Raw genomic sequence first — 26,785 nt, forward strand, 5'->3', positions numbered from 1 at the left:
GCCCAGTAGTTGAAGCTAGGGAGATGCAAGTACCCTGCCCTAAAACACCGCTCACTAAACCATGATGAACTGAAGAGTCTGGAATATACTTTGAAAAATTAGAACTGGTTCATTTTGCATTACCATGTTACAAAATGAATGATATGAGACTACTGTGTTCTTTGAAAATGTTCATATTTTCTTACAAAAATGAAGGAATTAAGCTGAGTTTTGCATGTAGAAAAAGCTGTTGGCCCATGTAAAAATCAAATAATTCTTCTGTTTATTCATAATTAATTACCTTACAGATTTTGTTGGAGCCAGGCGTGATCCAGGATGTGTTGGCAGCTGGGAGTCACCTACAGCTGTTGGAGCTTCTCAACTTGTGTTCCCACTATCTCATCCAGGTAGGTGTGTTTACTGCTACTAATGACCCTTCTTGTTCCCTAGCCCTGCAGTTGTAAACTGTCACCTATCAACAGAGACCCGATGACAGAAAAATTATACTCGTGTGTGTGTGTGTTTGTGTGCGTGCGTGTGTGCGTGCGCGCATGTACCCTGTGCTAATAGGTTCTCGAGGACACAGATGAGAGGATCCCTGGAAGACAGCTGTGGTTCCTATATCCTGTCACTGGCATGGATATGTCATCTTTCTTTTCTACCTACTCCTCAGGCAGTAGACTGATCAGCGTCCATGCACAGTCCTCCCCACAGGGTCTCAGCACCCATGCACAGTCCTCCCCACAGGGACTCAGCACCCATGCACAGTCCTCCCCACAGGGACTCAGCACCCATGCACAGTCCTCCCCACAGGGACTCAGCACCCACGCAAGTCCTCCCCACAGGGACTCAGCACCCATGCACAGTCCTCCCCACAGGGACTCAGCACCCATGCACAGTCCTCCCCAGAGGGACTCAGCACCCATGCACAGTCCTCCCCACAGGGTCTCAGCACCCATGCACAGTCCTCCCCACAGGGTCTCAGCACCCATGCACAGTCCTCCCCACAGGGTCTCAGCACCCATGCACAGTCCTCCCCACAGGGTCTCAGCACCCATGCACAGTCCTCCATACAGGGTCTCAGCACCCATGCACAGTCCTCCCCACAGGGTCTCAGCACCCATGCACAGTCCTCCCCACAGGGTCTCAGCACCCATGCACAGTCCTCCATACAGGGTCTCAGCACCCACGCACAGTCCTCCCCACAGGGTCTCAGCACCCATGCACAGTCCTCCCCACAGGGACTCAGCACCCACGCACAGTCCTCCCCACAGGGACTCAGCACCCATGCACAGGCTTCCCCATAGCGTTCTAGGAACATAATCCTGGTCCTAGTTTAAAGGAATGCTTCTTGTGGAAATGACCACAGATGAAGGAAAAGCTGAACACCCACTGAAGACTTAGGAACAGCAGGTAATGTGTCATAGAGTCCCATATCATTAATAATCCCGTGAACACCCAAGGCAGTGAAGATTGGAGAACACATGAGTGACCTGTACATCCTGCTCCTGACTTGCTGTATGGTGGGAATGGCTCTGTGAGAGAAATGGGAAAAAATTTATACACGTCTTCCTGTTGTGTGTTTACAAGTGTTTTACATTCATTCTTCACAATAAATTTGCACATTAAAAAGTAAAATGTCAGAGATTCAAAATGTACCGAGTTTGCTTGAGGCAATGTGACTTCTGAGGGTGGTAGGGCTTTCTAATTCCCAAAACATTTTTCTCTTGTTAAAAAAAAAGAAAAATGGTTTGTTCGTTTTTTGTTTTTCTGTCTTGGGTTTTTTGTTGTTGTTGTTCTTTGTTTTGTTTTGTTGTTGTTTTTGAGAGAGTCTCTCACCAGCCTTGAACCTTGAGTAGGCCTGAATGACTGCTGAGCTAACAGGAGCTCACCAACACCAGCCGGACTGGGAAGAAGTAAGCATAGGTCCAAACTAGTCCCTTTGAATGTGGTTGACATTGCATGGCTGGGCAGATTGAAGAGCCACTGGCAGTGGCACCAGGATTTATCCTGACTGCATGTACTATTCTCTTTGGATGGATACCTTGCTCAGCCTAGGTATAGTAGGGAGGACCTTGGACCTTCTTCAAAGCAATGTGCCTTACCCTCTATGAGGACTGGATGGGGGTGGGATGGCAGGGTATGTGGAGGGAATGGGAGGAGGGGAAGGAGTGGAAACTTGGATTGGTATGTATAATGAAAAAAGATAGTTTGTTTTCTTTTTTTAAAAAAAAAAAACCTGTTAGGTAAGATGTTGAATGGCTATGGAAGCATCGTGGCCCTGAGACTTTTGTTTTACAGTTAAGATTACATTTAATTAAAAGTAATTAATATGTCCTTATAATTCTTTGGATTTGTTTTAGTGTTTTTTGTTAGGTTCCCCTTTCATCTCTAATTTTGTTAATTTGGATTTTCCATCTCTGCTTCTTAGTTAATTTGGATAAGATTTTAGATAATAAAATAATAAATATTTATTATTTGATAAATAATAAGATTTATCAATTTTCTTAAAGAACCGATTCTTTGTTTCATTTGTTTGTTTATTTCAACTTCATAGATTTCAACCATGAATTTGGTGATTTTTTTGCCATCTACTTTTTTTGCATATTTTTTTGTTGTTCTAACTTTCAGATATGCTGTTGTTAATATGAGATATCTCCATTTTTTAAATGTAAGCAGCTAGTCTAGAACTTGCCTTTTAGAACAATCTTTATTATGCTTCATAATTCGAGTATGTTTTTATTCATTTTCATGGAATTCTAGAAAGCTTTTAAGTTCTTTCTTTTTTGACCCATTTTTCATTCAGAGTAGATTTGTTCAAGCTTCTGTGAGTTTGTAAGCTTTCTGAGTTTTTCTGCCATCTTGGGGTCCAGCTTTAATCCGTGGTGCTCTGGTAGAATTCAGGGTATTATTTCAATTTTCTTGTATTTGATATTTGCTTTGTGTCCCAGTATGTGGTCAGTTTTGGAGAATGTTCCATGGGTGCTGAGAAGGTATATTCTCTTGTGTTTACATGAAATGTTCTGTAGGTATCTGTTAGATCCGTTAGAGTTATAACATCTGTTAGTTACAGTATTTCTCTGTTTTTTTCTGAATGACATGGCCATTGGTGAGAGTAGAGTATTGAAGTCTTTCACTCTCGTATGAGAATCAGTATATGATTCAAGCTTTAATAGTGTTTTCTTTACAAACATGGGTTTGTAAAATATCTATGTCCTTACATTTGATGTGTGTGTGTGTGTGTGTGTGTGTGTGTGTGTGTGTGTGTGTGTGTGTGTGAAATGTCCTCTTGATGCCTGTGTAATGTCTTTCCCTGTGTCTTCTGATTAGCTTCAGTTTGAAGTCTATTTTATTAGATCTTAAGATGAATACACCAGCTTGTTTCTTAGTTCTATTAACTTAGAATATCTTTTCCCACACTTTTACCATGAGGAGATCTAAACTTTATTGAAGTTTAGATATGTGCTCCTTAGATGCAGGAAAAGGGTGGATCCTGTTTGCACATCCATCCTGTTTATCTGTGTCATTTTATTGGGGAATTGAGACTGTTAATGTTGAGAATTATCAGTGGTCAGTGTAGTGTTTGTTGATTACTCTTTTGTTGTTGTTGGAGGTGGTGGTGGTGGTGGTGGTGTGTGTGTGTGTGTATGTATGTGTTTCCTCTCTCTTGACTTTGCTGGTCTGGGGTTATTTATTCCCTGTATTTTCTTGTATGTAGTTAACTTCTTTAGGTTGGAATTTACCTTCTGGTGCCTTCTATACGACTGAATTTACAGGTGGGCATTGCTTAAATTTGATTTTATCACGGAATGTCTTACTCTCTCCATCTATGGTGACTGAAAGTTTTAGTTGGTGTAGTAGTCTGGATGGGCCTCTGTGGTCTCTTAGAGGCTGTAGTGAATCTGTCCAGGCCCTTCTGGCTTTTAGAGTATCCACTGAGAAGTCAGGTGTTATTCTAATGGGTCTGCCTTTATATGTTATTTGGTCTTTTTCCTTGCAGATTCTTTAATATTCTTTCTTCTGTGCATTTAGTGTTTTGATGATTATGTGCTGAGGGAATTTTCCGTTTTGTTCTAGTCTATTTGGTGTTCTGTAAGCTTCTTATACCATGATAGCATCTTCTGCTTTAATTTAGGGAAATTTTCTTCTATGATTTTGTTGAAATATTTTTCTGTGCCTTTGAGCTGTGTTTTTTTTTCTTCCTCTATTCTTATTATCCTTAGATTTGTTCTTTTCATAATATCCCAGATTTCCTGGATGTTTTGTACCAGGAGATTTTTAGATGTAACATTTTCTTTGACCATGGTATCCATTTTCTATCTGGTTCATAGGGGAGTATGCTGGCTGTGTGTTGCCCGAGGGAAAATCTTATGGAGTCTTGTTAGGTGTGGTCACAGGAGGTTCCAGGTAAAATGTGTTTCTAGGTATTGGGGCCCGAGACTTGAGACTTAGGAATGGTCTGAGGACAGCGCGCGGGGGGGGGGGGGGGGGGGGGCTTGAAAGAGGAAGGAAAGGATGGTGTTCCACCAGGATCTGCTTAGTTAGTCGTCCAGGAACGGGAGCAAATATGGAGGATAATCCATAGCAGAAGGTCTGCTAAATTAAGAGCTGGAGATGAGACAGGACGATTTGGATTGGGAAGAATGGAGGGAAAGGTAAAAATCTGTCATTAATCTACATATTTTCCTGGTCAGAGTAACCTGTGGGTTCCCATGGAGGGCCTGTTAGTGGTGCAGCCTGGGGGGAGGGACAAGAAAGTTTAAAGGGAAAGATCTGTGTGATCCACTGGAGATGGGTGCAGGAAAGAAAGAGAGGCCAGAACACGTGTTCTGCGCCTATGCTGCAGGGGTGAGGTTGGGGGATTGGATCTGGAGGAGCAGAGGGAGACATGAATACCTGTAGTTCACTTCCCTGCTTTTGCGTTAAAAGTAGCCTGTGGGTTCCCAGGGACTGCCTGTAGGAGCTGAGGGCTGCGAAACCATAAGGAGTGAGCTAGGGAGGTGAGGAGGGGAAGATCTGTGGGACCAGTGGAGAAGTGCACAGGTGGGAAGGGAAGTCGCAGCCAGCTGCTGTGGGTGAAACTGGGGGGTTGGACTGGAGGAGCAGAAGGAGAGATACTGTCCAGGCAGGAGTGGCGAGCTAGAGCTGAAGCTGGGACAAAGCAGCGAGGGGGGAGAGGGACCTTAGAAGGGGAAGGTCTGTGGGATCCACAGGAGAGGAGGTTGCAGGGAGGCTGCCGCAGGTGTTTTGCTGCAGAACCAGGGATGAGCCTGGGGGATTGGACTTGGAGGGATGGAGGGAGTGAGGAAGGTCTGCAGTTAGCCCACCTGCTTCTCTGTCAGGAATGGCCCGTGGGTTCCCACGGAGCACCTGCTGGAGGTTTTCCACCTAAATGTCATATCAGTAATTCAAACTTCATATATTACAGCCTGCCTTGAGGGTGCTATTGATAACTGCTTCTTTCTCCCAGTTTTGGGTGCTGTTCTAGATAACCAACTTGAGTAGAGTCAGCTGCACAAATATCTCACACCCAAGTCTTTTCTCCATCACTGAAATTACTGCCTCTCATTAGACACTCACCATTCTTGCTCAAAGAGCTACTCCATTTGGTTTCCTGTTTCTAGCCTCTCTTCATGGCAAGCCATATTCCCTTGAGTATCATTATCCTTCCCAGGGAAGTGAGTCGCATTTCCAGAAAGCCTGTCAGTTTTATAAGGATTCATATTTCTATTCTGCCAAGAAGCCCATCAGTCCAGTTGCGTTGTTTTCTTTTTGTAGTTGGGGGGGGGGGTTAAATTTAGAATTGGTATGTTGATTTAATTTAGAAATGTCCGCTAGCTACCTGCTGGTATATCTCAATACATTGGTACATTTCAGTATATTAGTTTACCCTCAGAATTCTTTATTCTGGTCTCTATAGCTTGTCCCCCTCTTTCCAGCCAAGCTGCCTTTTGCAAGATCCTAATGCAGATGATATATGTGTGGACTTGCCATTAGAGAAGTCCTGTAATAGGAGCTCCCCCAGTAGCAGGCAAAGGCATTAAGTTCTCTTTAATCTATGCCCTCATGGTAGGGGTGAAGAAACACAGGTGCACAGATGCCCCCAACACACACACAGAGACACACACCCACGCATGCGCACGCCTTCTTCTGCCGAGAATGCCATATATCAGGGGTGTTAACGGTTGAATTTGTGTAGTGTCGCTTGAAATTGACCCTTTAGGAGCTACACGGTTTGCCAAGGTGCTATCTTTTGTCATTAGCTTTCTGAAGGAAAAGAATTCTGTAAGATTTGTGCTCTCACCAAAGTGATGCATTCTATTGCCCAATTAACAGAAGTGCCCTTTGTTTCACCAAATATATATAAATGTGTGTGTGTGTGTGTGTGTGTGTGTGTATATATATATATATATATATATATATATATATATATATATATATATATATATTATAGACATGCAACTAAATGCAGTAATAAATAGAACATCCTGTAGGCTCTTCCAATAAAACCACCAAAGCAGTGATTGGAAGAGACTGCCAGTATCTATTCGTAGGCAGTAGGTGGCAGTGTGAATCCACCAAAATTCCATAATGCGTTTAAAGCAAAAATCAGGGGAAAAACTGGAAAGAAAAATTATTTATTTTGCTACATATTAGTCTTCTGACCCAATCAGTAAAAAAGTCATTATTCACACCACACTGGGCAATATGCATTGTAATTTTTAACAAATAATAGGAAACTGTTAATGTGCTCACAGGAAATGCAGTTTTGTCTCGGCCTTCTATGGTCATTTATCACCGCACTTTGTGAAATCACTCATTTGTTCTAATTTGAATGTAAATGACTCTAAGGTTTTACAAATAAGGTGACAGACTCACATAAATGTAATTGCAGGGTTCATCTCCTTCTTTTTATATATCACTCATTAGGTTATGAATTAAATACATCGTATTAAACCAGGGGCATGTCCAATGATGATATTGTAATGGCAAATTACTCTATGCTATTAGAGGTGTATTTTTTATTCATGGACATTAATTTGTCATTAAGCGGCATTAGTTTAGCACTTTTATGTGAAAGACGTGACCTGCAAGAGGAGACTTGCTGCTGGGCTCTCTGAGGAGAGGACCTGAGGGCCGTAGGTAGAGCATCTCGTCTCTCCCTAAGGAAACATATGAGGGGGTTGTTTCTTGTTTTGTTTTGTTTTCTTCTTTTACAAATATTCCACGAGTCACTTCCTCAGACTGAAGGTGTCCTCTGCACAGCACTCATCCCTGGATCATCTAGTAAATCGATCTAGATTCTTGCCACTCGTCTTTGGGTAGCTGAGAACTATCCTGAAGAGATGACAGCACCCACCCCATCCTCCGTCCCATCCCCATTATCCTTCATCTTCATGGGGTTGTACACTTAAGGGACTGCAGAGAGAATTGGGCATTTTCTTTTTTTGATAAATGAACAAAGATTTAAAGAATTTTATTCTCTCATGAGGGTTTTGGGGGAGATTTCTGGATAATTTCATGTCTGTTTTAATAAATAGGAGTCTTATGGTTTCTCTTTTTAAGAAAATATTTTTTCTAGTCCCCACATCTGGAAGCACTGACCTCTGAGACACCATCTCCAAGACTGATGGTCTCTTCTGACAGATTTGAGTCACCCTCCACAGGGCACATTATGCTGAAAAAATGCCTTTCCCTGCTTTTACCCTGGGAGGTTTTGGGTACAAGACCCAGGACCTCATCTTCCACCAACTTCAGATTTCCTTTCCCTTCCTCCATATTGCATGAACTTAGTATGTGTTGAGGGGACAAAAGTTAACCTTCATTCGGTAATTTTTATCTGCTTTTTAATATTGATATGTTAAATAATGGTGAGAAAATTGTATAAGCAGCTTTCTGTTACTTTCACCTACTGAATATATTTTGTTCAGTCGGAAATACTTCCTACAGTGACTAAACTCGACAATGAGAAGCTTATATATTTTACGGTATTATAATGGATTATTATTTTTTAAACTAAATAGTACAGCAATGACTTATTGGAGGCTATGTCTTCTAAATAATATATTATCTTAAATTTAATTATTAAAATTAGCTGTATTACCTAAATATATAGTGGGTATAAGTATAAAATAATTTATCCTCAAGGTTGAAAAGTTATAACCTATATTCATTTTTCTCTAGCACTGAGATTTTTTTCTATTAGAGAAGACAAATGATTATACCCACATATATATTTAATATGGCCATAATCCAGTGCACTAACTGCATGCCATGATTGCTTCCCTTGAGCTGATACCTTTGTGTTTGGAGCATATTAAAGTATAACTTTTGGAAAATATATTACAAATAGTTTAACCTTTTGGATTCTTTTTCAGTGAAAATAATCAGGAAGTCAAGAAATGTATCAACCCCAAGTCATAGCCAACTGCTAATTATTTGTTCTGATCAAGAATATTTGCCACCAAGCACAAGTAATCCGGAATATCAGGTTTGCCAAATATCATTCATATTTGGCTCCAGAAATGCGCCATAAGATTTTCAGTAGCCATTTCTGGGTTCCAATTAATTTTTTTCATAGGCTGTCATGATGGTTTTTATTCCCAGTGCCCATACTGAAGGATGCCAGCAATTGACAGTCCTAAGGCCTGCTGTCTTCTGGGAGCGTGATTTCAGCATTTGAATTTGTTATTTGGTCAATCTAGGGCTGAGTGTATATTTTGTGTGAGTTTTTAAAGAGAGAAAAAAAGTCTTGAAGGAGTTTTCTAATACCTGTAGTTTCTATCTAAAGCTATGGAACAAATAAAACCAGAAACACCTCACCCCCTAAAAGTCTGATTTTGTGCATGTGTTTTTTTCTCAAAAAATAAATTCCTCCCACTTCTTATGGATGCTGTAGTTCATAATCAACAAATGAAGCAATTAAATATGTTTTTCACTCTCTTCCATTATCACTACTTGAAATCTGTGTTTTATTTGAGCTTCCAAGAGTCAATATCTCTACTTCATGAGACGTGTGCCCTCTTCTCTGAAGCTCACACACCTTCCACTCCTCATTACAGCCTTTTGCCTTTCTGTTGCCCATGGTTTCAGTCTCCCCACCAGGAAGGTGGGAGAACTGTTTCTTAGTCTCCTGTCACTACAACAGCCCTCTTCTTCCTCTCACTGTGAGTCTTTCATAATATTGAACCGTGAGCCTTCTGTGTTCCCTCCTACAAAACCCTCTCCTCCCTCCTAGTTCTCCTCTACCTTTTTCAGTTCCTTTACAAGCTCTCCTTCCCCCATTGTGGGAGGATAGGAACACTGTGTGTAAGCCATCTCTTCTACTCACTGCACTTGTCTTCCTACTGTGGAGGTCACTGCACCTGAGCTCCAGATATGTGTTCCAATTAACAGTTCCACCAGATATCCTACACGTATTTCCCGTGGATATCCTACACGCAGTTCCACTGAATACCTTACATGCAGTTCCACTGGATAGATACCCTACACGCAGTTCCCCTGGATACCCTACACGCAGTTCCCCTGGATACCCTACACGCAGTTCCCCTGGATACACTACACACAGTTCCCCTGGATACCCTACACACGGTTCCCCATTGCCTTCATCCAATCCACTTGCTTGCTCTTCACCATGCTGTTAAGGCAGTACCATTCTTTTAGTTAAACCTACCAGAAACCCCGGTCTCTAAAAATTTAGGTTATCAGGAGGAGCCACTCTCTGATGGGTATTTTTCCTTCACATGCCTTTACTTACCTGAGCTACAATTGTTAGACTGCTTCATGGTTTTGTGATTCTTGCTCAACTTTATTGATTTGGCCTCTTAGATCATTCTCTAATGTGCTGCTTTTTCTTTTGGTTGGCACTGACGTCACTGAGGTCTGCATTTTCTCCCGTGGACTCTCCTGAACTGCTTCCACCCTGTTCCCAACCTATGATTATCATCACAACAGTGTTGGGCATCTGTTTGAATCTTCAAAATAACTTCTTGCCCCAAGTCTTGCATAGATTTCTATTTTCTAGTTGCAAACTAGTTTTGGGCTTTCTCATTCTCATCTCCTTAATGGACTCTTTGCTGTTGTATCCCAAGGATAACATGCTTTGTCATCGCCAATCCTCTGTCTCCTGGGTTCATTCTTCTGCACATCTGTAGGTATTTGAGTGGAACTCACGCCAGAGACCAGGAGTCACCCTAGAATCTTCCCTGCCCTGTGGCCAGCATGCAATGTCACTTTCATACACACATCATTTGGTTTCTTGTTCTCTCTCCTTCTTTCTCTTCCTGTAACACCATCTTAATCCAGGTCTTTGTTACTTTCTGGATGAAATGAACTTCCTGAAAATTAATAAACTTCACGGTTACTCCAATTATTCCTCTGATGTTTTGTTTGATTGATTTTAAAAGTAATTTTCAATCCATTGGCTTTATTTTCAAATAACAAACTGATTATATTGTACTCTTGCTTAAAATCATTCACTACTTATGATTCTCCTTAGCCTTTGGTATAATGTTCATTCCTCTTAATTTGACACACAGAGTTTGTGTCTGTTATAAAACTGCCCATCTCTTTAACCTTATTTTATTTTATTTTATTTTTTTTTGACAACTTTCTGCTCAAGTGTTATGCTACAGTCTTAGGAGACTCTGTACCTTTCCTTAAAACTTTGTGAAAACCCCCTGTTATGTGGGCTCTTTTTCCTACTGTCAATTTCTGAGTTCCTAACACCCTAAGTACTTGGCATACACATTTCCTTTTCCACAGCTGGCTGAGTAGTGCACTCAGTTTGAGTTAGATACCCTCTTTAACTGTGAGCATTCTTCCAGGAAGCTAATCCCAAAGTATTGCATTTATTTATCTAGCTCCTCTTGTGTTGACTTGTTTATCTCCCTGTGACATAAACTCATACCCCGAAGTCACTTGACCTTAAGTGACTAAGTTTTTCTACCCTTCACTCCTACTCTCTGAAATAGATACAGCATCCTTTTACCCCTTGGTGTTGTTGAAAGATTCAATAAGTTGGTGAATGCAATGGGTCCTGCAACACGGATCCTGCACCAGTAGACACTTGAGAAACAAGAGCTGACATGGGGAGAAGCTGCCCCTGTGCGCACATGCTGAGTAAGCAATGGTGAATTCTGAAGCAACATTTTTCAGCCCGTGGTGACTGAGACCAGCTTTGTTAGTACCTGATCATGGCTAATTTTCTGTGCCCCTCCCTCCTAGAATTCTAGCTTACTAAGAAACATTCCCAAAGAACAATATAAAATTATTCATGAACCTTAGATATTATGCATACAATTGATTATGAAAGTGTACCAGTAACCTAATTATAGAATTCCTCAGTTATATAGCACAAATATATTTAAATATGTCTTCTAAAACTGACAGAATTAGAGCATGTTTTGTTTCTTGTGCTTTTTTGAATTGCTGGTAATACTTTGTTTTTATTTAATAGAGGCATATAAAATGTATATTTGTATTAGCATATGAAACATAGTTACTTAAGACTATCCAGAAATATTTACATGTTCGTGTATAAGTATATGTATGTTTACACATGCGTATATATATATTTATTCACATATATGTTGATGCACATAAAATACTTGGGCTTGCATCATAAATAAGTCTGATCTACATGGTCAGTGGAATATTTATTTTCTTCCTTAATAATTTGACTTTATCCTATTAACCCCAAATGTAGTGCTGAGAAAACCCACTCCCTTTATATAAGTGATAAACATGATAGTTTATTTCCCTGCCTGATTCATTCCAAGGCTGTTAAAACGTGGGTTGCTTGTATCTGATCATTTGCTTTAACCTGTTCTAGCCCATCACCACGTATCCATGTTAAACCTTTCTATTGCTTCCTGGACTCTGGAGTACAGCCCTTTCTTGCTGCACTGGGTTGGGTTTATAACTAGGTTGTAATCCAAATAGGAAACAGGTGGAATCACAACTGGAGATGGTGCCTTGGATATTAATGGCTTGGCTCAGCCGTGGAATTTCTAAAGCTGTATACACTTTTTTGTCTTAATTATGCATTCATTAAAAGCTTTTTTACCCCACAGAATAAAGTAAATATTTTTTGATCTCCATAGTGTGCTCCCAGACTGTAGATTTGCACAGCAGGGTCTTGATAATCTGAATAAATTGTATTTCCCCTAGGACTTTATCTTTCAAATAAGGTCATAAAGAAAGGCAGCTCCCCCCATCCTTGAATTTCTCAATGTGCCTTTTCTGCCTGAGAAGCGAAGTATATGATAGTAACTGAGACATGGTTGTGATCCGCTATATTGTCTTGGTCTGTTCTTCTTGTTTATCTCTCTCTCTTTTTTTTAAGCTCTGGGACCATTTTATTAAAACTTGAATGAACAACATTCAAGTTGTACAGCTACAGGGAAGAGCGGCATGGAGAACAGGAAAAGAGAACAACAAACCTTTTGAAGTTAGGTCCCCAAAAGCAGTCAGACCCCGTGTTGCAGATCTGTATGAAGCTGCTTGATAGACAGCAATTACAGCAGTTATAAAGGGAATAACAGTCACTATAACTATCAAATGTTTAGCCTCCACTCTGAGGATGTCGCTGTACGTGTGTTTTCAGGATGCTCATCGCATATCCAGAATATGTTATCACTTTTCCTAGTCTATAGGTATGGAAATTTGACTTGATATGTTTGTTGTCCACTGGCTGGGACCATCTAGGAGGTTCAACTTCAAATCGTGTTTTTTTTTCTATCCAATTCTAAGATAAAGATGCCATCACTGCCTTTATGACCCAGTGAAGAAGACAGGAAATAAAAAGCTAGAAACTCAAATGAGAGTCCACAAACACTTGAATTTACAATATCTTTGAGTCACCCAGAACAAGGTGGCAGTGCATCCATTTTTAATGGCAGCTTGCAAATAGTAGACAGTCGCCAATATTTTTACGAATGTTTTCCTCTGTGTCTAAGATTCCATGTTTAACTAATATTTAATCTGTGTTCTGTTACCTAATTGTTTAATATTGAGATGTTTAATACATTTAGTTGGTGTTTGACAAATTACCTTTAAATTCTTCAACTACTTGAACATTTGTAGGATAGGAACGTCTGTTTTACTATGAACCAAGAAATAAGATCAGTAAAAGCTAGATTTTTACAGATACCTTGTGTTACTTGTCTCCCATCAGTTAAAAATTAAAAGAAGGGACTTTCACAAGAGATAAAGAAGACATGAAGGAATAAAGACACAGTCTGAACCTGAGAAAAAGGTGACTTGGACAGTTAGTGCTTGAAAAGTCAGAAAGGAAGCAGCCATCCAAGCTGGAGTGCTTTGCCATCCCAAGGAAGGAACCAGTCAGTCAGATCTGGGTGGTCGCCATGAGAAGAGTATTTAAACGAACCCCACTTGACAAGCCTCATAGCCTGGTGTTTCAGTCTTCAAATGCTTTGCAAAAAATAATCATTTGGGCAAAGGGAAATTATGAGAGAATCCATCCCTGCTTGAAAGTATATGTTGTAGTTCTGACTAACACTATGGACACTGGATTTTTCTAATCCTCACTAAAATCAAGAAAAATCAGGTTCTCTTTCAACATTTTGGGGAAAGAGAAAATAATTTCACATGGGCCAGATTGGAAGACCCATGATGCACTGCAGCTGCCAGCCTTTGCTTATTACAGGTGGGCATTCTACTCCCTACTTATTATGTGAAAATTCTATTACCTCACTAGCATCATGGGATAATTTCCTGAGCTCAGATCAAGCATTTGAGAATCTCTTTCTTGATCATTAAGTCATATCAAAGCTGTTTCTTCTTCCATGACAGTCATGGACATGTCTCACAACTTACTATTTTTTCATTTGTAATACAACAACTATTTTTTTTCAGTTACAACCAATGATAAGAACAAAGATGATTAGGATTTTGTAGGATTTGCTGGTCTTAAAATGCAAGGGTTACTTTCTGCTGCAGATGATTCCTGACTTAGGAGGCTCTGACTTTCAGTATTACAATGGCGTAGCAGGGGCACGCTTGGAGAAAAAGGCATGCATTTCATGTTAACCTTCTCATGAGGCTGGTCTTGTGTGTTGAGGTAGCACTAACAATCCTGTATAGTGCTGTTGAGTCACGGCTCCTGGTTAATCACACAGTCTCTAGGATAAACAACCCATAGTCTTCAGAACACTACTAGAGCTATGCGCTTTGGCAATTAATCATATAGTGTATTTTTAACTACTGTATTTTCAACATAAAATAGATTTATAAAAAGATAACCCAATCATAAGCATTAGAGTTCAGTTGGTAACAAATGTCCTACCTCCTTACTGTATAATACTTGGCACTTGGTCTCAAAACGCAGCTGACAGGATATCTTAATTGCACTTTGAGCTAGCATAGCTACCAAGCAAGCCATGCTGGCGTTACGTATAATATGGGATATTTGGAATAGTTTTGAGTCATTGTCTATTTTCTTGGTTTCATACCCAGGGTGGCCTTTCCTTTAGCAGAGAAAAAATATTTATCTGAAATATTATTCAATTTGCCCATCTTAGAAATAAAAATTCTGGACATCAAAAATAGTATTTCTATTTGCTTTAACCTTGAGAAACATTTAACATTATCCTCAATCCAAGTCATGGTTTTCACACTGATTGTAAGTGTTGTTGGTGCTTATTTTTCTTTCACAAGTCACTGGCGTTCTTAGAATTAAATGAGGGAAGAAGAGAAATAGCCATTAGGGGCTGTGTTGATCAGGTGTCCTACTACCAAGTGCAAGCATCTCTACTGTTTTTGTGTATCTAGGACTCCTGGATTTGAGGTATCCTATTTTGGGGCAGGTATTAGGATAGAACATGGTAGATATGATCACATGATAACAAATTTTCGCATGTTTTATATAATTCCCGTGTTTGGGGTATGATTATACTGCAGAGCTGGATGGGCAAGGACCTACTGACAGTCCAGAGGGCCATCAGAATAGCTGAACCTCCAATAGACTTTGTTTTTGAAACATGGATCACTGATGGGCAGGTTTGTTGCAGTTAGTGCAGGGGGCACATCCTTTCACCATAGCTCACAGGAGCTGGACTGTGGCTCACAGACAGTGCATGTGTACACTCTAGATATAAGATTTCATATTTTTGCCATCCAAGATCAGTGGAGAGGCAGTGAATCTAGATGACATTATCTGAGGTATAGGTTCACAGCTGCTTTGAATTATAGAGCAAAGTTGTTATATAAATGTCCTTATCAACTTAGCTGAACTACTAAGAAGTGCATTGGAATTTTTGGCAAATTATACCATTACACGAGATCCAGGAAAGGACATCACAGAGGCCAAGATGGTCATCCTCTCATTGTCTTCACTGTTTGGGGAAGATAGGAGGAGGGCAGGAGGGTCAATGACCCCTCAGGCTCACTCACTTCGTCCTACCCATATCTTAACCATCTGACCATTTTGATTGAAGAGGTAATTATATTGACTGTTTTTCAAAGAAAGATCATATTTAGCTTTTTGTAGTTTTTATTCCCCTATGACCTGCCCAAGTTAATCTCAAAAAAAAACTCTTTTAAGGATCTCACAGGATTAAACCACACAAAAAGCACAAACGTGGAAAATATGTCAGTTTTTTATGAATTATTGAAATTGGAAAAGTAGCATTTCTTCTATAGCTAGTGCAGTTTTGGGGACACATTTTGTGGCTGTTCTGTAATTTAACTTGTCATTCATATCATAAGAAACAAGTAGAAGGGAAAAGAGAAGCCAAATATCCCTGAACCAAAGAAAAATAAATATTATTTAAAAATATCCCCAGAAGAACAACAATGTCTGCACTATAATTCTGAATAAGAACTAAATTTCAAGTGGAAAATAGTGAGGCAGAAATCAAACCTTTTTAGAAGGATAAGAAAGTTTAATTTTAATTATTATTTTTTATTGATTTTATTGAGCTACACATTTTTCTCTGCTGCTCTCCCTGCCTCTCCCCTCCCTTTCAACCTTCTCCCAAGGTTTCCATGCTCCCAATTTACTCAAGAGATCTTGTCTTTTTCTACTTCCCATGTAGATTAGATCCATGTATGCCTCTCTTAGGGTCCTCATTGTTGTCTAGGTTCTCTGGGATTGTGATTTGTAGGCAGATTTTCTTTGCTTTATGTTTAAAAACCACTTATGAGTGAGTACATATGATAATTGTCTTTCTGGATCTGGGTTACCTCACTCAATATGATGTTTTCTAGCTCCATCCATTTGCCTGCAAATTTTGAGATGTCATAATTTTTTCTGCTGTGTAGTACTCCATTGTGTAAATGTATCTTATCCATTCTTTGGTTGAGGAATATTTAGGTTGTTTTCAGGTTCTGGCCATGACAAACAATGCTGCTATTAACATAGCTGAGCATGTGTCCATCCAGCATGTACCTGACATTTGGAGTAGAACAGTAGACAAGGCTGGCCGGTTGTCTTCCCAAAGGACTAACTTATTGGGGGACTGTACATGCACATATAAATACAGGAAAATGTAGAAGATAAGTACACATGGAGATAGGTGAAGCAAGCAGACTAATAGAAAAATGTGAGAGGGTGTCATCCCATGGAGACACAGAGGGACATGTTGGGCATGATGCCCATGTGAAAAGAAGAGAAACTGTATTTGTTATTCATAAGAAATTAGCACCTGTTGCTTCTCAGTTCTGGGACATTGTTTCTGCAGCTTCAGCTCCATCTTATTCTAAAATGTAGTTTTCATGATTGAATTAGTTAGGGTGAGGCCAATAAATAAGAAGATAATTCTTATTTAAAAGACAGTTTGAGCTGGTATGATGATGACTCAGCTGTTAAAGGCACTTGCTGCAAGATTGATTCCTTGAGCTCGCTCCCTGGGACCCACATGATTTGAGGAGAGAAACAACTCCCACAAATTGTCTTATCTCCATACAACCTGCCACTTGTGTGAACATGCACACACACACATTCACACACACACACACACACATGTTATAAATTAATAAAGTAAAACATTCAAAATCTTAAATCTTACAAAAACCAAAAGAATTGATAAACTGTAAACACTCAGTAGATGGGAAGAAATGAAACCTGTAGTGGATGCAAATCTCCTATCTTGCTAGGCCAGTGTCTTGTCTTCCTTCAGCTGACAGCTCCACGTTCTCAGTAAACCCTTAGTAACTTTTCATTCCAGGTCAAACCCTTACTTACAGCCACTCAGCCTCATGTTCTATTCTTTGTAGTGTTTACCTTAGTTATATTTTTCATTTATTTGTAAGGGGTTAAACAGACAGACAGACCTTCCAGAAGACTGCACTCTTCAAGAGCTGGTGCCTATGTCTTTGGTTGCAGTGCCTGTTGTCTTCGTCCCCCTTGTCAATGTGTGCGAGGTTGTCACAGTTGGAGCCAAGCCAGGCTGGTTCGTGATGCTGCTTTGCAGGATGAGAAATTCAGCAGAATCCAGGACATGGGAGACAGTGCTGTGTCCTGAATTTTATTTTATTTTTCCTATAAGCAGATGGGAGTCTGTTACTTAGCTTTAAAAAAATTCTTTAAAAAGTTTCGCTTATATAAAAAGGAAATGACTTTATGGAACAGTTGTTAGAGAGTGATGGAGTCCAAGGGATTTATAAACATAGACTTTGATTCTGGGTGCTTTCTGCTGAAAATGGGGCTTTGTAGGGCTAAGGTCAAGGCCCCTCCTTCTTTGGTGGTGTTTTTAATTTGGTTTCTATTTAGTTGGTAAATTAGGAGGAACTGACATTGCAAATGTTAAATTCTTATCTAAGCATAAGCGATGTGTATTTAAATTTGTTTTTGTGTCTTGTAGTTTTACTTGCATTGTCTTTAGAACTTGTTATTAAATATGTCTACATATTTTGTTGTTTTAAAATGTCATTTATTTATTCCTTGACAATTTGATACATGAATACAATGTTTCTTAAGCCTACCCACCCCCAACTCTACCCTCCCACTCCTTCCAGACAACCCCTAATACATCTTCTTCCCACTTTGGTGTACCTCTCTTTTTATTAAATACATTTATATCTGAGTTTTAAACAGTTCATGGTATAGTCAAACCCTTACATAAAGAGAGAAATGATAATTTGATACCAGAGGCAGGAATGGTAATTTTTGACAGTTCCAGGAGTCCAGACAAGAGATGATAAATGACATAAGAGACATGCTAATAAGGAAGAACAGACAGGATTAGGCAATTGGCTTGATATAAGAAAAGAATATAGGCCAGTGTAGGGGCTCCCGATGCAGAAATCTAGATGCGACCATTCTCCAAAAGAAGAAAGAGAAGAGCTGAGAAGTGGTTCAGCAGTTAGGGGCATATGTTCCTCTTGTACAGGTCCTGGGTTCAGTTATAAGTCCCGTTTTAGGGGATCCCATATCCTTTTCTGACATCGGGGGACACTGCATGCATGTGATGCACACACGTTCATACACATAAAATAAACATATCTAAAATTGTTTAAAAAAAGAATATACAGAAGAAGCAAGCCCACACAAAATAGGTTCAGTTTGGACATGTTGGTATAATAGGCTATGGGATGGTAGCTCAAAGAAGACCCTTACTGCTGGTGAGAAAATGGATTCTGAGCTAAGGAAAATGGATTGGATAGGAATATAAATTTAGTATATTTAGTTATAAACTTAGTACTCAATTCTGTATTTTCTCTTTTTACTTCCATCATCATCTTTGTACCCTAATGTATAGGTACACTTTCTTTCAAGTAATTGATATCCAGAGAGGCCGTATTCTTCCTCTTGCCCCTCTTGTGTCAGTGATTTGCCACCTCCAGCATGCTTCTGGGGCAGACCTGTCTGGTGAGGTGAGGTAGTGAAGAAACCACCAACACAGAGACACACGGACTCACAGTAAAGCTGGGATCTGGTAGACGGAATTATCTGAGTGAGAAGCCATCACTCACTAGATGCTCAGCATGCTTGCTGTATACAGCTGAACAGAGAGGTGAGGTTATTACATGCAGCTGCACTGCACAGGGAAGCATGCTTATTCAGAGATAAACAAGGAGTGAGAGCATGCAGTGGGCTCACAGAGACAGGTTTAGCTAATCTTGGTAGGAGCAGTCTCCATAACGGAGAAGTCTTCGGGCTGTAAACATCCAGGGAGAGAAGACTGTGGTGGACATTTTCTGCACACACTATCAACATCTTCACATAGTCAAGAGGGAGGCTTTTCTATCTCTCTGGGATGGTGTTGCCATTTCCCATGAGTCTGATAAGATCTTTACCATGATTGCCTCATGTCACCAACACACAATTACCCAGGACTTCACACATTTAGAATTTCCTCCACCCCCACCCCCAGGGATGAACCTTGGTTTTCCGATACAAAGCCACAGGGGTTTTTATACTTTCCTGGTTTTGCTCTGCCAGGCCCCACTCTTCTCTATACTTTGCATGAGCCCAGTTGTAGGAAGTGATTTTCAAATAGTGTCTCCATGACAGCCCTGTGAGTTGGTTGGACTTTTTCATTTGTATATGATGAGTAGTGTCAGTCTGGTGATGCTGTATGTTTCTTATCAGTAGAACCACATCTGCCTGACTTCAGGGACCTGTCCATCCCTACTGTCCTGTCTCTGTGTCTGCGATGTTCTGCCCTGAAAACAAGTTTTTCTTTTCTTTTCTTTTTCGTTGGGCACAGGAGCAACTTCTTTTTTAAAAAAATAAAGCCTAGAATATAAATGGTGTGTGTGTGTATATATATACACTGAAAGTGATTATCTCTGCATGATTAACTTATGTATGGTTTTCACAGATCCTGTCTGCCCCAATAGGAGGGGTGTGTGCTATGGCATCATGGTCTCGGGGAGGTGGATTCTCTACTCCCCTCACCTTCCCACTGCTCACAGTTGAACTACAGAGACACAAGTTATGTATGGAAAGGTGAATAGAAGCTTCTGACATAGCTAGAAGGCACTGGAGATTTGGGGACATTGTTTTTAAGGAGCAATGAAAAGATGGAACTCAGAGCATCTTTATCTCAAAACTGCTGTTTCTATCATACACAGACAGGTACAAGTGGCCTTCAGTACGAGTACTGCTGCTTAGTTATTCATGGCACACCATCTTTGGATTTTTATTAATATAGTCCTGAAGAAAATTAAAGAATTACCTTTAAAGGAAACTCAGTGGGACTGAGAAGATGGTTCAGTTGTAATATGTTTACTATGTGTGACTGAGGACATGGGTTTGTATTCCCAGCACCCAGATGAAAAGTGAGCATTCCTGGCTTTATCTGTCTCCAGTATTGTAGGGAAGACAGCTGGATCCCTAGAACTCAGTGGCTGGCTAGTCTTTCCACACTGATGGGTTCCAGGTATAGCAAAAACCCTATCTCAAAAAATAAAAGGAGCAAGATCAAATAAGACACATAACATGAGTGCCTGGCCTTCACAAGCATACACATGCATACACACACATTAGCATGTGTATACCCACATGAATATGCACATATAACACATACATATATACATGCAAATTTATTCATAGGGACTGGTGAGATGACCTAGTGGTTAAAGTGCTTTCCACACAAGCGCAAGTACTGACTGGAGTTTGGATTTCTAGAAGCCACATAAATGTCAAATGGATGGGGCAGCTTACCTGTAACTGCAGCCGTAGAAAGCAAAGCTGGGGTCCCAGAGCAAGCTGACTTGGGAGACTAGGCATATTGGGGAGTTAGGGCTGTCACTGGGAGAGGACTGCCTCGATTAGTAAGATGGACATGTGACGCAGGATGATTCCCACATACACATCCACACCTACATATGCAACCATCACAAAAATTCATGTGCCTACACACAGACAAACTTTATATACATACAAACTACACATATGCTGAAGTAGAAGAGAAAAAATTACAAAAATATCATTGTTTTTGTTACTTAGGGAGGGGAAGGGGTGTTGCTGGGAGGCTACTTGTTCTCAACTGCTCAGACTCCTGAAATAACCACACAGAAACTGTATTAATTAAAACACTGCTTGGCCCATTAGCACTAGCTTCTAATTAGCTAAGGCTTATATCTTAATTTTACCCATTTCTAGTAATCTGTGTATCGTCACATGGCTGTGGCTTACTGGGTAAAGTTCCATTCTTCTGTCTCCGGCGGGGCTACATGGCTTCTCTCTGACTCCACCTCCTTTCTCCCAGCATTCAGCTTAGTTTTCCCCACCTAGCTCTGTTCCCCTATAGCTCTGCTATAGGCCCAAAGCAGTTCCTTTATTAATCAATGACATTCACAGCATACAGAGGGGGGAATCCCACATCAAAGGGGAGAGAGAGATAAGTGAACATGAATTGGTTGAGTAGGGAGATGGGAAGGATCTAGGAGAAGGGAAAACATTATCAAATTATATTAAATAAAAAGAAAAAAACAGTTATTTAAAATCCCATATTAAAATAATTTAAAAATTATCTTTTATTTTGAAGTGGACTGACTGCTTTTAAGTTTAGGGCTTATAATTGGAAGAAACCCAGAATGGGTGTATAAAGATAGAAAGACCCTTGATGAAGTATATTCAGTTGCTATTCCATATCCAATTCATGTTTTCTTCACTTGCTCCATGCTCACCACATTTTCTCTGTAGGTGTTTCTGCTCCTGCCCACTCTCATCTTTGTGCCCTGGTACTGACCATTGAATCATAACCCTAAAACCCCTGCAATAGTTGAAAAGTAGGCTTTGGACAAATGGCAGCGTAAGGCTGTGGGACACCGAAATATTCTCCGGGCTCTAGAATAGGTGAACTTACTCAGAGATGTTCTCCATCCCATAGGCATGTACTGAAGTACACACTAGACTCTCCTGTCCTCTCCTCGTGGCCTTGTACTTACCAATCCTAAGAAAAAGACTTTGAAGAACAATTTTAAGTATACCTGAAAAGCTAGCACTGTAACCGATATATTTCTTTGATAAAAATGTGAATAAAAAGCCAGGCTATTTTGAGTAAAAGGCATGATGTTTGCATTGTAGTGGACTTCAGTGGTCATCTGTTTTGATAAACAGTATTTTGAAGATAAGCATCGAGTCCTTTAAGACTTGGTGGCAAATAGACCTATTAAGAATCCTATTGTTGGTAGGGCCGTGGTGGTACACACCTTTAATCCCAGCACTCAGGAAGCAGAGACAGGCAGATCTCTGTGAATTCGAAGTCAAGCTAGTCTACAAGAGCTAGTTCCAGGATAGCTAGGACTGTTACATAGAGAAACCCTGTTTCGAAAAAAAAAAAAAGCAGCTTATCGTAGGGGCCTCCCCTTTATTGTCCCACCAGATTTATGTAGTTTCATCAGAGAAGCTTCTTTTTGCAGTAAATTGTGATTACCATGGAGAACCACACTGGTCAGAATGAAGAGAATAAGGTACTGTGAAGTGCTCAGCCCTAAATGGGGCATCTGTATCATGTTCTTCTTTTAGAGCTATGTGGTCAACATGGAAGTGGTGGGGAGATGTTATTAGAGCCAGCGCAGTGATACATTGTTTGCTGGGCACAGCGGGACTGTTACATGTAAACCCACAGCAACTGTGACTGCCTACCCAAGACCTAAACAAGATCAAACCAGCTGAGATCCCAGAATGAATAGGAAAGGGGCTCATGCAGTCCCACCGTTAACTGGAGACTACTGACTGCTAGGGAAGGGAGAATCAGTTTAGTTTATGGATGTGGCCCCTAAGAGGCAACTCATGCTCCAGGAGGTTTTCCTACACCCAAGCACATATAGGCAACACATGAACTTGTGGTATATTATGGTTTTTCCCCAAACCCTGAATTCTTTTTGTTTCAATGGCTTAAATATGTATAAATTTGTTTTATAATTCATTCTTCACATATTTAGCTTAAGAAACGTTTTTGGTGTCAAGAGAAAATCCCTTCCCTTTTCCAATTTACCCAGGTTTGAGGAAACCACAGTGCTGGTCTCATTCCCAGATGATATTATACCACAAGTTCATATATATATTCCGTAATATTTGAGAATTTAAATAAGTATCAGATTTAAAAAATACTCATTTAAACTGTCAAATATTTTGAAATTTTATATATATATATAATAGAATAAAATATCATTAGAATTCTTAATAGTCTTAGAAAACTAGGGAAAGGAAATATATCATGCTTAATTAAATAGGTCTGTAGAATATATGGATGCCTTATAGCACCCTCCAGACCTTCTGCTGTTACAAAACACTGACCATATATTAGTGACTCTGAAGTCTGAATGAGGGACTCTGACATATCATTATTCTTATTCTACTTAATTAAGCAAGCTTTCTATCAACAGAGGTGTGTACCACCCTGGCTCTCACAGAGGTGCAGTGACAGGGGTTCCTGGGGGATACAGCTTTGTGACTAAAGTTTCCTGGAGTCCTGGCTATCCATTTGAGAGCATGGATGCAGAAACTTTGGGAATAAGTAGGAGGGAATGCTACTGGTGTTCTGAATGTTCAAGGCTAGCAAAACAAGATCCACGTTTAGGTGGATTTGATATATATTCAAGACATGAGTCTTTAGGTGAGATTAACTCCTTTGTTAAGATTTACAGATAAATTTTGTCTTTCAACTCCATTAAGTCAGGATGGGTAGTAGCTTTGTGTAGACATACTGAGACTGAAGTTTCACAATGTAAAGTCAGTGTGTCTTTGGGTTTGTGATTAGTCCTCAATCTCCACTTAACTGTTCTTACATTACCTTCAGTAGACAAAGAACCAAACTACAGGCAGGGTAAAATGCATGATTGTCCCTGTATTAGTCAGGGCTCTCTAGAGATATAGTGTGTGTGTGTGTGTGTGTGTGTGTGTGTGTGTGTGTGTGTGTGTTTACACAAGGGGATTTATTAGAATGACTTACAGACTGTGGCTCAGCAAGTCCAACAATGACTGTTTACCGATAGAAAGTCCCAGATTCCAACAGTTGTTCACTCCATGAGTCTGGGTGTCTCAGATGATCTTCAGTATACAACAGAATCCTGGAGAAGGGGACTTTAAAGCCAATGAAGGGCAAAGGACGGGTGAGGGCAAGCAGGCAAAAAGCACAAGAATCTTTCTTTCTTGTCCTTCGTAATGGCTCCCATGAGCCACCAGTCTTTATTGGTAAGGACTTCCACATGTTTTTAGAAAGTTGCAAAGTAGCGTTTCAGCTGGCAAAATGAGGACATCCTTTCAGGAAATCACATTGTAAAGATGTCTTTAAGGTCTGGAGAGATAGCTTAGCAGTTAAGAGCACTGTCTGCTCTTCCAGAGGACCAGGGTTCAATTCCAAGCACCCACATGACAACCCACAGCTGTCTGTAACTCCAGTTCCAAGGGATCCCTCATACAGGCATATATGCAGGCAAAACACCCATGCACATAAAATAAAAATAAATTATTTTAAAAAGAATATGGGTTGGGGGTGAAGGAAAACTTAGAGCCTTATAATTGGGGTAGGGGGATTATCTTAATATTAATGGCCCCTGCTGGACAATAGTGGTACGCACCTTTAATCCCAGCACTCGGGAGGCAGAGGCAGGTGGATCTATGTGAGTTCTAGACCAGCCTGGTCTACAAGAGCTAGTTACAGGGTAGCTAGGACTGTTATACAGAGAAACCCTGCCTTGAAAAACATATATATATCTCACCCCACCCAGTATGAAAATATGAAAATGGTAGTGAGTGAACATAATTTCTTGCCTGTTCTATGTGAATTTCTAAGAGTTTTTTTTTTTTATGTTTTTTGGCACCCAGGAACTAAATAGCTTTAATTACTTGGATCTGTACAGACTTGCTGACCTCTTTCACCTCACTTTGCTGGAGAAGGCTGTGATTGATTTCCTAGTGAAGCATCTCTCGGAGCTTCTAAAGAGTCGCCCAGAGGATGTTCTCACGCTGCCCTATTGTCTGCTTCAGGAAGTGCTCAAGAGTGACCGCTTGACCTCCCTGAGCGAAGAGCAGATCTGGCAGGTAAGGGCACACTGCATGGCCTTGGAAAGGCATGACATCATCAGAAAGGGAAGAATTCAGGTGCAACAACTCCCTCGGTGGGCAAGTCATTGGTAGAAACGTACCAATCTGCAGCCATTTACACCCGCCAGTCCCAGCCATTGGTGGACATCCACCAGTCTTCAGCCATTGGTGGGCACCCGGCAGTCTGCAGCCATTGGTGGGCACCCGGCAGTCTGCAGCCATTGGTGGGCACCCGGCAGTCTGCAGCCATTGGTGGACATCCACCAGTCTGCAGCCATTGGTGGGCACCCGGCAGTCTGCAGCCATTGGTGGACATCCACCAGTCTGCAGCCATTGGTGGGCACCCGGCAGTCTGCAGCCATTGGTGGACATCCACCAGTCTTCAGCCATTGGTGGGCACCCGGCAGTCTGCAGCCATTGGTGGACATCCACCAGTCTGCAGCCATTGGTGGACATCCACCAGTCTTCAGCCATTGGTGGACATCCACCAGTCTGCAGCCATTGGTGGGCACCCGGCAGTCTGCAGCCATTGGTGGGCACCCGGCAGTCTGCAGCCATTGGTGGACATCCACCAGTCTGCAGCCATTGGTGGGCACCCGGCAGTCTGCAGCCATTGGTGGGCACCCGGCAGTCTGCAGCCATTGGTGGGCACCCGGCAGTCTGCAGCCATTGGTGGACATCCACCAGTCTTCAGCCATTGGTGGGTACCCGCCAGTTTGCAGCCATTGGTGGACACTCGCCAGTCTGCAGCTCGTCGGGAATGAGACCAGCACTGTGGTTTCCTCAAACCTGGGTAAATCAGAAAAGGGAAGGGATTTTTCTCTTGACACCAAAAACGTGTCTTAAGCTAAATATGTGAAGAATGAATTGTAAAACAATTTTATACATATTTAAGCCATTGAAACTAAAAGAATTCAGGGCTTGGGGAGAAACCATTCATAAACATTTCCTTTTAAAATTATTTAAATGAGAAAAAAATAGAAATAGCTTTTAGTAGTTCAAATAAACCTTTTCATTTGAGTTTTTAACTAATTTGTGGATAACTTATTAATAAGTTTTGAAGTTGGCAATTTTTGATGTGTTAAGTCTGGGTGAAGGACTTGTCTACAAGTCAATGATATGAAGGGTAACAGATAAATTTATACGTCATAGGTAAACACAAATATTCAAAGATGGTTGTACTCTGGAATCTTTGATATTGTTTTTAAATACTTGGAGTCTGTTCCAAAAATTCCTAAGAGCAATAGTGTGCATGTCTAGGGAATTTGGACTGTTTTCAAAAGTTGTGTCTTTTATTTTTAAGATTATAATATAATTTATTTTTCTTTTCCTTTTTCCTTTCTCCAAACGCTCCCATATACCCCCTTGCTCTCTTTCTAATCCATGACCTTTTTCCATTAATTTTTGTTACATGCATATAAGTATATGTATATACATACACACATATACATATATACACATAAACACGCACAGAGAGACATATATATGCCTCTATACAATCTGCTTGCTCTGTATAATGTTACTTGTATATTTGTTTTCAGGGCTAACCAGTTGGTACTAGATAACTAGTGGGCGTGCTCTTCCCTGGGGAAGACTATTTCTCCTGATCTCAGCATTCCCTGATTGCCTGTAGTTCTTTTTGTAGGACTGAAGTCTTGTGGGTATTCCCCTGCCTTCACTTGAGCATGTGTATCGTCATCTTTGTCAACATGGGTGGTCATGTTGGTGAGATTTTGTGGGTGTAGCTTCTGACATTACTAGGAGACATAATTTCACCACAAGCTTCCTGATCCTATGGCTCTTACAATCATACCGCCTCCCCTTCCAAAATGTTTCCTGAGC

General features: G+C 40.6%; 1 protein-coding gene across 2 annotated transcripts in view; it reads left to right on the forward strand.

Moving 5' to 3' along the window:
- Klhl32 (kelch like family member 32) overlaps positions 1 to 26,785 on the forward strand; it is a 199,357-nt gene that overhangs the window by 106,384 nt on the left and 66,188 nt on the right. The window contains exons 5-6 of one of the 2 annotated variants that reach the window (XM_075971301.1): positions 288 to 386; positions 24,725 to 24,940. In XM_075971301.1, coding sequence (XP_075827416.1) covers positions 288 to 386; positions 24,725 to 24,940 — 315 coding nt within the window. The remainder of the gene's footprint in view (positions 1 to 287; positions 387 to 24,724; positions 24,941 to 26,785) is intronic. The other variant, XM_075971303.1, reaches the window with a different exon arrangement.

This window comes from Microtus pennsylvanicus, chromosome 5 (genome assembly GCF_037038515.1).
Source record: "Microtus pennsylvanicus isolate mMicPen1 chromosome 5, mMicPen1.hap1, whole genome shotgun sequence".
Lineage (NCBI taxonomy): Eukaryota > Metazoa > Chordata > Mammalia > Rodentia > Cricetidae > Microtus > Microtus pennsylvanicus.